The 12,437-nt window shown below is 36.8% G+C and overlaps 1 protein-coding gene across 2 annotated transcripts; it reads left to right on the top strand.

Annotated features, from left to right (window-relative positions):
- The first annotated feature begins 4,757 nt into the window (after positions 1–4,757).
- LOC132132673 (serpin H1-like) lies at positions 4,758–7,744 on the top strand. 2 transcript variants are annotated; one of them, XM_059545142.1, is made up of 5 exons: positions 4,758–4,886; positions 5,588–6,190; positions 6,272–6,370; positions 7,106–7,338; positions 7,431–7,744. In XM_059545142.1, the coding sequence occupies exons 2-5, from the start codon at positions 5,614–5,616 to the stop codon at positions 7,731–7,733; spliced, it is 1,212 nt and encodes a 403-aa protein (XP_059401125.1). In that variant the 5' UTR covers positions 4,758–4,886; positions 5,588–5,613; the 3' UTR covers positions 7,734–7,744. The 2 variants fall into 2 exon arrangements, with proteins under 2 accessions (XP_059401125.1, XP_059401126.1); XM_059545143.1 differs by having other exon boundaries at positions 4,774–4,890.
- Positions 7,745–12,437: the final 4,693 nt, after the last annotated feature.

Raw genomic sequence — 12,437 nt, forward strand, 5'->3', positions numbered from 1 at the left:
CCAAGAAAAGTGCATCCATCCATCATAAAAACTATTCCACATGGCTCTGGGGGTTAAAAAAAAGGCCTTCTGAAGCAAATTGATGCATTTGTGTAAGAAAAAATTCCATATTCAAAACTTTATAAACTGTATAGCTTCCACGACCTGTCATACAGGTGTTCACAGGTGTGGAGTACTTTTTATGATGGATGGATGCACTTTTTTGGGCTCCAAAATCCTGACCCCCCATTCACTGCCATTATAAAGCCTTTTTTTTTTTTTATATATAACTCCGAAGGTATTCTTCTGAAAGAAGAAAATCATAAACACCTAGGATGGCTTGATGGTGAATAAATCATGGGGTAATTTTCATTTTGGGTGAACTTTCCCTTTAAGCATCATATACACCTGGTAAACGTATTAGATTTATATTTCCCCTCATGTTGTTGAACGAGATGCCTCATTCATTTATTTCAATTATTTGGGCATGGTCCTTCAGCAGGCCCAACCAATGCTCCTTCACACCCCCCCCCCTGTAATGCTATTTGTTTGTGCACGACAGTCAGCATCGGAAGTTAGAAAACCTGTCACAAGCTTTTCAGTTACCGAAAAAATAAGTAATTACAGGATGATTTGTTCACTTTATGATTCTAAAAATAATTCACGAACGAATCACAAGGCCATTAGTTTTAAGGAGGGTTGCTTTTATTTTATAAATTATCAGGGTTACTTTTCAATATTGGTTGGAATGATAATAACTGGCAATGCAAACTGCCAGTTATAATGGTTCCTGTGTCTTTTGTGAAGTTTTGTGTAGCAGTGTTTGGCGATGCCACCTCTGTCAGGCTATACAGACCATGTGCAGAAAGCCAGAGCAGAGCATCCACTGCTTCTATTCCAGGATGCCAGTGAGAGATTAACCTCTAGCCTGAGCCAAGCTTGCATCAATTCCTAATCTTTAACAACCTACTGGTGGACTGAAGCTGTCCTTCAACAAGCATGACTTTGTTAGACACACTAGCCAGGCACAGCTGTACGGATCACATGTGTATTCATTGTGGTGATTTCTAATATGCTGAGATCTTAAAATGATTGTTCTGCTCATATCAGCTCCAGTCTGCTAGAATATAGGCAAATCCACTTTTAAACGGACAAAAACGTTCATTCAAGAACAATGATTGCTGTCTAAGAAAAAAAAAAACTATTTTATATATATATTATTGGATTTTATTATTGGAATGACACTATGTTGCATTTATTTATCAAAAATAAATAATTATAATAATTGTATATATTATAATATATTACAATTTTGTTAATAACAACTCTTTCATTATGAAATACCTCTTTAGGGGACCATGAGCAAACAGAAGTTCCAAACCTCCAAAGCAGATTACGAGGTTTATACATATGAACCTAGCAGCATCTAGGGGACACATTTGTAGTTGCAGGAACATGCAGTCTCTCTCTCTCTCTCTCTCTCTCACACACACACACACACACACACACACACACACACACACACACACACACACACACACACACACAACTGAGTTTCCATTTGAATACTTGTGCACAAGAAGAATACTTGTGACTACCACATTATTAATATAATTATTATTACTATTATCTCTCTTACATGTAATAGTAAAAGATTGTGTTGTGAACACAAAATACAATTTCTTTTCTTGATGGGGTCTTTAGAACAGAGATTAATGTGATATATATAAAAAAGTTCCTATTCGCAAGACCTTATGGTGTTTACCATAATCATTAAAATAGCACCCTCCAATGACTGCTTACAATCATTTTAAATAGTTGGAATATACTGTACAACTGTTGACTGATTAAGGTAGTAGAAGTTACTAGACACCGTTTAAGTTTACAGTTAAGACACACACCAGACACCACCACCATAGCATACCGATAACATCTGTATTGTCTCCCAAAGCACAAAGAGCAGACAGCATTTACAACATGTTGAGAGCAAAATTCCTTTGCCTTCTGTGTCACAAAGAGCTCACAATAGCTGGGCAGGGTTCCACTGATCTGAACCTCTGATACATTAGTAATATAGTTCACTAGTCATTCATTCAAAACATGAAATATCCCACCCAACACACATATTACAGAAACCCAACTGCAATGTCAGATCAGGTTAAAATTTTGTCAAAATAAAGGCTGGTTTTGATTAAAATATTGAACTTTGGCAGGCTGGCCCCTAGTAATGGGCTATTTATGGATATGTGGATAACAGGACTACAGGAAGAGCTTCCTGTCATTTCCACAGCGCTCATTGTTTGTATGCATATGAATTTTACATTATTGTTATAAACAGACATACACTACCATTCGGATTCATTCAACCGATCATTGATCATTTATAATGTTGTAAAAAAAATTATAATTATAGCTGCGAACAGTGATGATGGGCCCGAGCCCCAAGAAATAACTTTCTCGCTTTCCCTTTTGTTCACGGCAGTTAATCAGTGACTGCCAATCTGGATTAAACCTCAAGCTATGTGGATCTAACAACATGATGAAACACGTTAAGCAGCAAATCAGAAAAGAAACCCTGACAACCGAAGCGAGCAACATTTTTCCAACATTCTGATGCCTGAGGAATGCCAGCGCCATCAGCTGTGTTTTCACTGATCTTTACAAAGTGACCTGGAGGTGTATACTTTGAAATCTGTGCTGCTAATGGTTTGTGTCTTTGAACAGTGTCATGTTAGATGTTAATGAGAAACAGCCCGTTCAGCCCCCACACAAAGCTAATGAGAAATATACATTAAAATGTCAAAAAATTATTTTTATATACAAAACTTAAGCATATGTTATACAATTCCTCCAAACCAAATGACCTGAGATCTGCTATTCACTATATAACTCCATACATCTTTATTTCTCCTTTGATAATTAATAAATGCATTTTCTAATACCTCACTATATTTTTTAAGATTTAAGCTTAAAACTAACAGATGAAGATAACAGATTTTAGAATTTTAGCTAGCTGAAGCAATGGTTTGAAGTTAAAAACATCTTGATGGATTTGTTTCTTACAAATATGCAGCTTTTCACTTCTCAAAATGTTAATTGTTGGACTGGAGTCATCTGGATTACTTGTGGATTATTGGGATGTTTTTATCAGCTGTTTGGACTCTCATTCTGACGGCACCCATTCACTGCAGTGGATCCATTGGGGAGCAAGTAATGTCATGCTGAATTTCTTTAAAAATTAGGAAATGCTTTTGCAGCGCTGAGAAAAGGACACTTATATGAAATATTACTGAGATCCCTCCAAGTCTCCTGAGCTTAAACCCTTTAACTGTCACCCCGTCCCGTATACGGAACGCCTACATTTACTTCAATATATTACAATGAAATCTAATCTAATCTTGACAAATTATATATCGTTGGAAAGGTCTAAGACTCCCAAATATATATTTTACCAATGTTTTTTGTTAAAAATTATGTAGGAAAAATAATAGATTAATTTATGACAAGAGTGCACCCTCAAAAATCTAAATAATAACAGGAGTTTTGACCTTTGTTTAAAAGAAAAGACTTCTTCGTTGCCTTTTTCTCTATCACATTTTATAAATCCTCAGAAATTATTTATCAACTGAAAACTTAAAATCTCAAAATTCATCCTTTAAAACCCATTTTAAAATCAGACATTGCATTACCATGTAAATGGTACATCAATATCATGTTACAAAACATTTTAATTCCTGAATTATAAAAATTTAAGTTTGGAACGTGCACTATAAAGTCTATGTTCAAAGTGACAGCCAATTCTAAGCAATAGAATGTTCCAGGATGCATTGCAGTGCTTCATGTTTGTACAACAGGATTCTTAGTTCTATATAAAGAAGAGGAAGATACAAAGCATATTAGTTTAGTGCATAAAGAATGTCTTATGGACCCAGCTAGACAGATAAAAACTCTGTCCTGTTTTGTCTGCTGTCTTTTTGCAGGCCCAGACATGAACAACTAAAACATGGCACACAGAAGAGAGAGGGTGAAGAGACGGATGGATGGGATGGGAGTGGAAGCAGAACAACCACTTAACCTCTTATTTTTACTGTTACTTTCATAATATCCTTTGCATTTTCTGAACAAATTATGAAAATAATGAATAAAATGTCATTTAAAATATCAAGTATTAACACTAGGTTTTAGACTAAATTAGTTTACTTCTTACTAGGAAGTATTTAAATATGATTTGATGTTAATCAGTAAATCTGTTGTCCACATTTCTGAATTACATACACCCTTTTTCATACTCACCAATTTCCTTGTATGAAAAAGCACTTTAGTTTAGCCAGTGTGTGAGTGTGTGAGCAGGAAAGTCGTGGCCTAATGGTTAGAGAGTCGGACTCCCAATCGAAAGGTTGTGAGTTCGAGTCCCGGGCCAGCAGGAATTGTGGGTGGGGAGAGTGCATGTACAGTTCTCTCTCCTCCTTCAATACCACGACTTAGGTGCCCTTGAGCAAGGCACTGAACCCCCAACTGCTCCCCGGGCGCCGCAGCATAAATGGCTGCCCACTGCTCCGGGTGTGTGCTCACAGTGTGTGTGCGTGTGTTCACTGCTCGGTGTGTGTGCACTTTGGATGGGTTAAACGCAGAGCACAAATTCCGAGTATGGGTCACCATACTTGGCTGAATGTCACTTCACTTGAAATGGACCAGTTCCTGCTGCCTTTAGGACCTTGGGGAGCGAGACCAGTTCCTACAGTAACTGGATCTGGGGGAGGTCTCTGAAAAAACGGGAACCATTATAATACTCCTTTCCCAACTTCCAGAAGTTTCTTTTCCTTACTACTAGGTCTGCATTAAGGATTTGGTGTCCAGGGAAGCTGAAAGATCCAAGAGGCTGCAGAAGTTTTCGGGAGTTCTGAGAGGTGAGTAACAGATGCCATTACAGCTGTGAAAACACATTTTGCATTCAGTCTTCATTAGCAGCATACATTTTTTTAATTTATTTTATAGTGTATTTCATAAAAGAATAATTGATTTAAAATGTTTAAATGTAAAATAAATTTTTGTATGAGACTTTTGAACTTTTATAGCTTTACTCTAAGGTGAAAAGATGCTCGTAAGCAGCTAAGTGCTTTGATTAACTATGTTTGTGTGATGATTTGAAAGGTTTTTTGCACACATCACAGTTCCAAATGTTCTCAATTGTTTTCTTCAGGCTCTGACATGTAGGCTTTGCCATCAGAAAAATACAATTAATTTTAAAATGAATTAAAATAGAAATTAGTTTTAATATTATTTCACAATATTACAATATTTTTGATCAAATAAATGCAGCCTTGGTGAAAAGAAAAAACAACGTTAAGGATCTCTGATCTTCTGAGAGCTTAGTGAAGTTACAACAGTGAATGTGGCAGTTATGTAACATTACTGTTATAATGTCTGCTGGACTTTCTTAAGCATAGCAGGCCGGTCATTAAATACTAATGGAATTTTAAATTACAGCTCTAATATATATTGACACTGGTCAGGAACTAAAACTCCAGCTCTACAGATAAAGAAAACCATCTCATATTTATGTAAAATAACTTTGAACCACATTGACTAATCTTTTCTACATTTATAGGTTGTAAACTTACCACTTCCAAGATCATGTTGGTGTTAAACGTGGTTCTCCTGTGCCTGCTGGCCACGGTGAGTGCGAACAAGACCCTCAGCAGCCATGCCTCCATCCTGGCTGACATCAGCGCCGATTTGGCCTTCAACCTGTACCAAAACCTGGCAAAAGAGAAGGACATTGAAAACATCCTGATTTCTCCAGTGGTTGTGGCGTCCTCGCTAGGTTTGGTGGCTCTTGGAGGGAAATCCAACACTGCTTCTCAGGTCAAAACCATCCTGAGCGCCACTACGGTGAAGGATGAGCAGCTACACTCGGGGCTGTCTGAGCTTCTCACTGAGGTCAGCAACTCAACAGCACGCAATGTCACCTGGAAGATCAGCAACCATTTGTATGGGCCCAGCCCTATGAGCTTCACAGATGACTTTCTGAAGAACAGCAGGAAGCATTATAATTACGAGCACTCCAAAATAAATTTCCGTGACAAGCGCAGTGCGGTGAAAGCAATCAATGAATGGGCTTCGAAGTCCACCGAAGGCAAGCTGCCCGAGGTGACCAAAGATGTGGAGAAGACAGATGGAGCCATGATCATCAATGCCATGTTTTATAAACGTAAGTCTTGATTATCTTTAGAATGAGAAGCAATTTGTAGATTCATTAACTAATAAGGTGTTTTCTCTGTTTTCTCTCCAGCACACTGGGATGAGCAGTTTCATCATAAGATGGTGGATAATCGTGTGTTCTTAGTGCATCGCTCCTACACTGTCTCTTTACCCATGATGCATCGGACAGGTGAGGCAGAGGTTAATCAGATATGATCCTGAAACACAGAATGAGGTGTAACTTAGTGGTTAAAAGTAAATTGTGGGGAATTTTTCATTACAAAATATTTTTTCAGGCAATACTAGTGTTGATGTTTAGAAACATTTTTTTTTCATTATTAAAGTTTTTGTAAAATATTGTTTAATTTTTCACAGGCATATTGTTTAATATGTATCATATTGTTTAATTTTAGTCAGTGCATTTAATTAAACAAAAATATTTTAGTTCACAAAATGATGCAACGGTGTAAAATTAAACTAACAATTGAAATATCTGATTTAATTATAATTTTGTATTAAGGATATAAATTAGATTTTGTTTCAGTGAAAATATCCTTTAAATTTAGTCATGTTATATTCTTTCATTTTAAAGAATATATTTGTGTTTATCTCAAAGAATATATTAAATGAACTTCTAGTAATTTCAGTCAACATAAATGACAGTGGATTATAAAAGTTACATATTTAAAAAAATATTTTGTTATATATTTTTATAACATATAAAATGTATATACAATTGATATATTAAATATTTAGTTAAATGTAAAAAATACATTTGTTAACATTTTTGTCAGTGCACTAAAAAAAGTGTTCAAAACTCACTTAACTACTATCATTTAACTGCTGTTTAAAAAAAAAGAAGAAATTCCAGGCTTCCTTCATTTGCCCTTACATGTTTACATCATATATTCTTGCTGTCTTTCAGGCATTTATGGCTTCTTTGATGACACAACCAACAACCTTTTACTTCTGGACATGCCACTGGCCCATAAGATGTCGTCTGTAGTGTTTATCATGCCGTACCACGTAGAATCCCTGGAGAGAGTGGAGAAACTGCTGACACGCCAACAACTGAACACCTGGATCAGTAAGATGGAACAGAGAGCAGTTGCGGTGTCACTGCCAAAGGTCAGCGTGGAGGTCAGCCACGACCTGCAGGTACGGATAGTCTGCAGTTTCAGCAAGCTATTATATTAGTATCAACTCACCTGTGATTTCAATTGCTAATATAATGCCACATTTTCTTGCAGAAACATCTCACTGAACTGGGTCTGACTGAAGCTGTGGACAAGGCCAAAGCTGATCTGTCCAACATCTCAGGGAAGAAGGACCTCTATCTGTCCAACGTGTTTCATGCCTCCGCCATGGAGTGGGACACTGAGGGAAATCCACCCGATACTAGCATCTATGGTACCGACAAGCTTAAGAACCCCAGACTCTTCTACGCTGACCATCCCTTCATCTTCCTGGTGAAGGACAAGAAGACAAACTCCATTCTTTTCATGGGCAGGCTTGTCCGACCGAAGGGTGATAAAATGAGGGATGAATTGTAATTTGTTGTGCTATACGTTACGTTTACTTTGAAAATTGACATTTAGGTGCCTCATAATGTTTTTTGTTATAAAAAATGCAAGTGTACTTCACAAAGTATCGTAAATTCACATCTAAATCGGTTTCTGAGAAGTGCAGCATGCTTATATTAAGTATGATCTCCATGAAATTTGCTATAAATCCACACAAACAGCATTTTTGCTCAGGGGTTTATCTGTTTTTCTTTGCGTTTTGATTGCTGGAGTGCAAAACTCACTATGATGAGAGTTTGATTTCTGAACAAACCTGTGGATTTTGTTACACAAGGTGCCTGCGAGTCCACCATGCCATGCTGAAACGTTCCACTCAGAAGTCCACACTTGTGTCTGCACTAAATACTGTGTCTGCACTAGACAGCATGTGATATGAGCCCACGTCTACGCTTGTATTCACATTGTCATTGAACCAAAACACATTTGTCTAAAAATGTTGGTTTGTTCCTTGTTTTTTCAAAAAAATCAGCATCACTGAGAATTAAACAGTTTTTGGAGTTTTGTCTACTGATTTGTTTTTTTGATTTTCTTGATTGTTCTTTTCTCAGAAAGAGGTTTCATCAGCTGAACAATTGATATGTTGGTAAACAAAAGTACAATCCGTTGAACGCACTGTACTTCAGTCTCTCATCCTCATTTTCATTCCTGTCAAAATTTACATTTGGCTCTACCCTGACTGGTCTATTCCAGATTTTGTTTCCAAGATCTTCCAAAAGAAAATCTTTATTATTTATATGAGTTAAGCCACGGTGACTGAGTTTTGGTCATACAAAAGTCTAGACCTTTGGGCTGCACCATAGACTGTATAAAAACACAAAGCTCTGGCGACATCTAGCGTGATTCGCTGAAATGACATCAATGTTTACTGCACGTGAACAAAGACTACAGAAATACGACAACAATCACTGTAATCTTGATTTATCTGATTAGAAAAAATACAGAAAACATTTGCACTCTCACATGTGAACTCTATCATCTGATTGTATGAGATTGTTTACAACTGCATACCAGTACGTTTTACCTTCAACCCACAAAAAAATATAGATTTTGTGATAAAAAAGCTGCACTGTGAGTAAAAGCCATAGTAAAAGTAAAAAAAAAACTTAATTGTCTACTTTCAAGGAAACCAGGTAAATAATCCCATTATAATATCAATTTTCAAGGAAAACAGCTATAATTTCACATGTGGTATTGACCATATATATTTTTACTAAATTATTTGAACAATAAAATTGAATGGCCAGTATGTATTTTCTCAGTTTAAGGTAAAATGGTATTTTTGGATATTGTATGATATGTCAATAGTACATGTACATTGGGAATGCATTATACTTTGACTTTCGATGTTCATAAACAATATTATTCAATATATGTATACATTTATGTGCGTTTAGATAGTAGTACACTGTTCAAAGTGCAACAGACTAGAGCAACGATTTACTTAATTTAAAAACTGAATTACAGAAGGCTATTGTTTGCGGTGCAACTGTTATCGCACGTAGGCCCGTTCAGATTGGATGGAGCACTGAATCCGTTACCTTACAGGCGAGTGAGGCGACTCCTCCCTCTGATGTCTCTCTCATCATGGCTCCGGCGGCGGACAGGACGGGCTACTGGGGAACACCGACCTCAACTCTCGACTGGTGCGAGGAGAATTATGTGGTCTCGTATTATATCGCAGAATTCTGTAAGTACGTTTGAACGGCAGAGGTGGGTAGTAACGAGTTACATTTACTTCGTTACATTTACTTGAGTAATTTTTTGGGGTAACGAATACTTTTCGGAGTATATTTAAAGATGGGTACTTTATACTCTTACTTGAGTAAATTTTTGGGGGAAAATCTGTACTTTTACTTCGTTACTGTGGGCGACGCTCCTCTCGTTACTTTATCTTAATGCAATAAATGTTATAAATGCTTCAGTTTATTCCAAACGCTCCGTCTACTTTTCTCTGGGCAATGAGCGATGCCCATTCGCGAATGATTCATTCTTTTGAGTCAATACTGTTCAAAGGCTTGATCAAACCAATTGGCAAACGAGTGAATTGGTTCATGAATCAGTTTGAATGAGTCGTTCAGTTCCCTGCCGCACGCTCTGAGCATCTGAAGTGGTTCACTCGGAGTTGTAACGTTTAAGAACAGAAAGAGCGTTGAAAACGTGGCTGGAACTGCACTGAATTGAAATCTGCAAAGGTTATTATTTGCTAGCGATGGAGATCCTTATTAGATGAACACCGCGTGTGCTGTCTACTGTTTAACAGGTAATAACTTGGGCTACATTCGATTACAGTACACGATACCACTGTGACATTAGTTTGTTGTACGTGTGTGGCTTATAACAGAGGGGAGTCAAGTTGAATGCAGCTTCCAAAAGACAAAAAATAGCCGATTAAGATTTTATTATTAATTTTAATACAATCACACTGGTGCAAGTCAGCTGCTAAATTCAGATCTGTGATCGATTGCTGGCGCTGAGCCAGAGATAGATGCGTTTATACCGCGCTGCGCATTATAACAAATCACACATGATTCTTTTGAGCTTATTAAAGCATTGGCCAATCAGAGGTGTTCAGATGAGTCATCGCTAAAATGCCGGTGCTTCCTTCACTCGCTCACTGACTGAATACCTCTTTCTGGCGAATTCTCTCGCAGGAACAACAAAGTGCAGATGTGTGTACGAATCTTTAATTAAGATATTGATTTCACAGTGTTAACAGTTTCAGTGATTTTAATGGGAGTTTCTGAGAGTGATTGAAATCTAGACTGTCAGTGAAAATTATCTTTAATAATGTAAATGTTATTTGCTCTCTTTCTGAACAATGAAAGATTAGTAGCAATATTTAAATCACATTAACTTTCAATGTTAAATTCACATTTAATATAAAGTCAGTCGTATTAAAAATATGTTATGGCATGACACCTATATCTGTTACTTAAGTAAACAGACAAGCTTTTATAATAAATTACATAAATTGGAGTAAAGGATGATGAAATATATACATTTATACACACACACATACATTACATACATTTTATCTATATATCTAAATAAAAATAGGCTCAGTATATATGACCCAAAGTAACTAGTAACTAACTACTTGAGTAGATTTTTTATCCGATATTCTTTTACTCTTACTCAAGTAACTATTCAAGACTAGTACTTTTACTTTTACTTGAGTAAATATTTCTAGAAGTACTTTTACTTTTACTTGAGTACAGTTTTTGGGTACTCTACCCACCTCTGTTGAACGGTGGCCTTATGCTCGGGACACTCGGTTCATGGTAAATACGGATGTTAAAACGGGAGTGGGGAGTATCGTTGAAGAAGACGTGATACTTAAAGGCAGGGTAGGTAAAAAAATGTATAAAAAACTTTTTTTCCAAATTTGTTTAAACTTTATTTATATATCAATACATAATTAAAATGTAAGTACTCTGAAAAAGAAAGTATAAAAATCGAGTGACTGTAGACCTCTCACGACTGTTTTAAAGACAGCTCATTATTTCCATTCACTCCACCCCCTCCCTTCTGGGCTCCTTCCAAAGCCTCTACTACGGCTCGCTAAGTAATGTTATGTTAGCTATATTACGCAGCTACGTGTGCTAATGACACATGCTTCATGAAAAAAATATGTATGATCAAAATACAAAAAGAAAGATTTACCTGTCCAGCAGAAATAAAGCCATCAAGGAGTCACTTTTCAGCCCCTTGAGTTCCCTCAGTTCTCGCCATCGCTGGAAAGCTTTATTTTTATAAAGTTTTATTTCTTTGTTTATCCAAAGACTTTTTGTTCATTGCCTTTTCTTGTACTGTTACTGTCTTCCTTTTTTTGCCTGGTTTGCCTTCACTAACTGCGTAGGCTGGTACTGTGAAATTTGCTTGCTGTTTCTCTGCCATTGTTTTGGTATTCCTAGGATCCGTGCCTGTTGAATTCCTCAAATCAAACGTGCACGCGCAAGTGGGCAGGTCATGTGTGGCAAAAGGGTGGTTGCCATGGTTGCGAGAGAGTGACAGTCGCCTAAGCCAATCCTATGTTTCGTCCCGAAATGGAAATAATGAGCTGTGTTTAATACAGAATAAACGGTCTAGAGTCACTCGATTTTTATACTCTTTTTATCAGAGTACTTACATTTTAATTATGCATTGATATATATAGAAAGTTTAAACAAATTTGGAAGAAAGTTGTTTATACATGTATTACCTACCCTGCCTTTAATATTCATTAGGCAATCCTTCGTTATTTGACGGTTGCGATTTATCGTCAGCAGATCCTAATTAATATTGATTAGCCAGTTCTGTTTCGAAGCAACGTCAAAACTACTAAATTAACATTAAAAAGCCAAGCCTTGTTCATAGCAAAGATACGAAGCAACGTCAGCGTGACCTAACTTGACAGCCGAGGCCAGCGACCCTATGTCCGCATTGAACTATTGTATTATAAGGCTCAATAACAAATAAGAAAGATTACACAAATGACCGGAAAAAGAATCAATGAAACCCAATGTGTGTCAATATATGGGGAAGAGCTCCTGCCGACGATACTGGTTTTCAGTTAAATGAAAGAGTGAACAGAAAACGTTCTTTATTTCCCATCATCACGTTGATGTTTCCTTGTGTTAAGCTTTCTTTTATTTGCTTTAATTGACAGGGACATTGAAGCCTACATTAATAAAA

This window comes from Carassius carassius, chromosome 49 (assembly GCF_963082965.1).
Source record: "Carassius carassius chromosome 49, fCarCar2.1, whole genome shotgun sequence".
NCBI classification, from domain to species: Eukaryota; Metazoa; Chordata; class Actinopteri; order Cypriniformes; family Cyprinidae; genus Carassius; species Carassius carassius.

Excerpts from the sequence above, each read along its gene's own strand:
- LOC132132673 (XM_059545142.1), top strand. The coding sequence starts at position 5,614 with ATGTTGGTGTTAAACGTGGTTCTCCTGTGCCTGCTGGCCACGGTGAGT. Across the intron at positions 6,371-7,105 it reads ACCCATGATGCATCGGACAG|GCATTTATGGCTTCTTTGAT; the intron begins GTGAGGCAGAGG and ends GCTGTCTTTCAG. Across the intron at positions 7,339-7,430 it reads AGGTCAGCCACGACCTGCAG|AAACATCTCACTGAACTGGG; the intron begins GTACGGATAGTC and ends ATTTTCTTGCAG.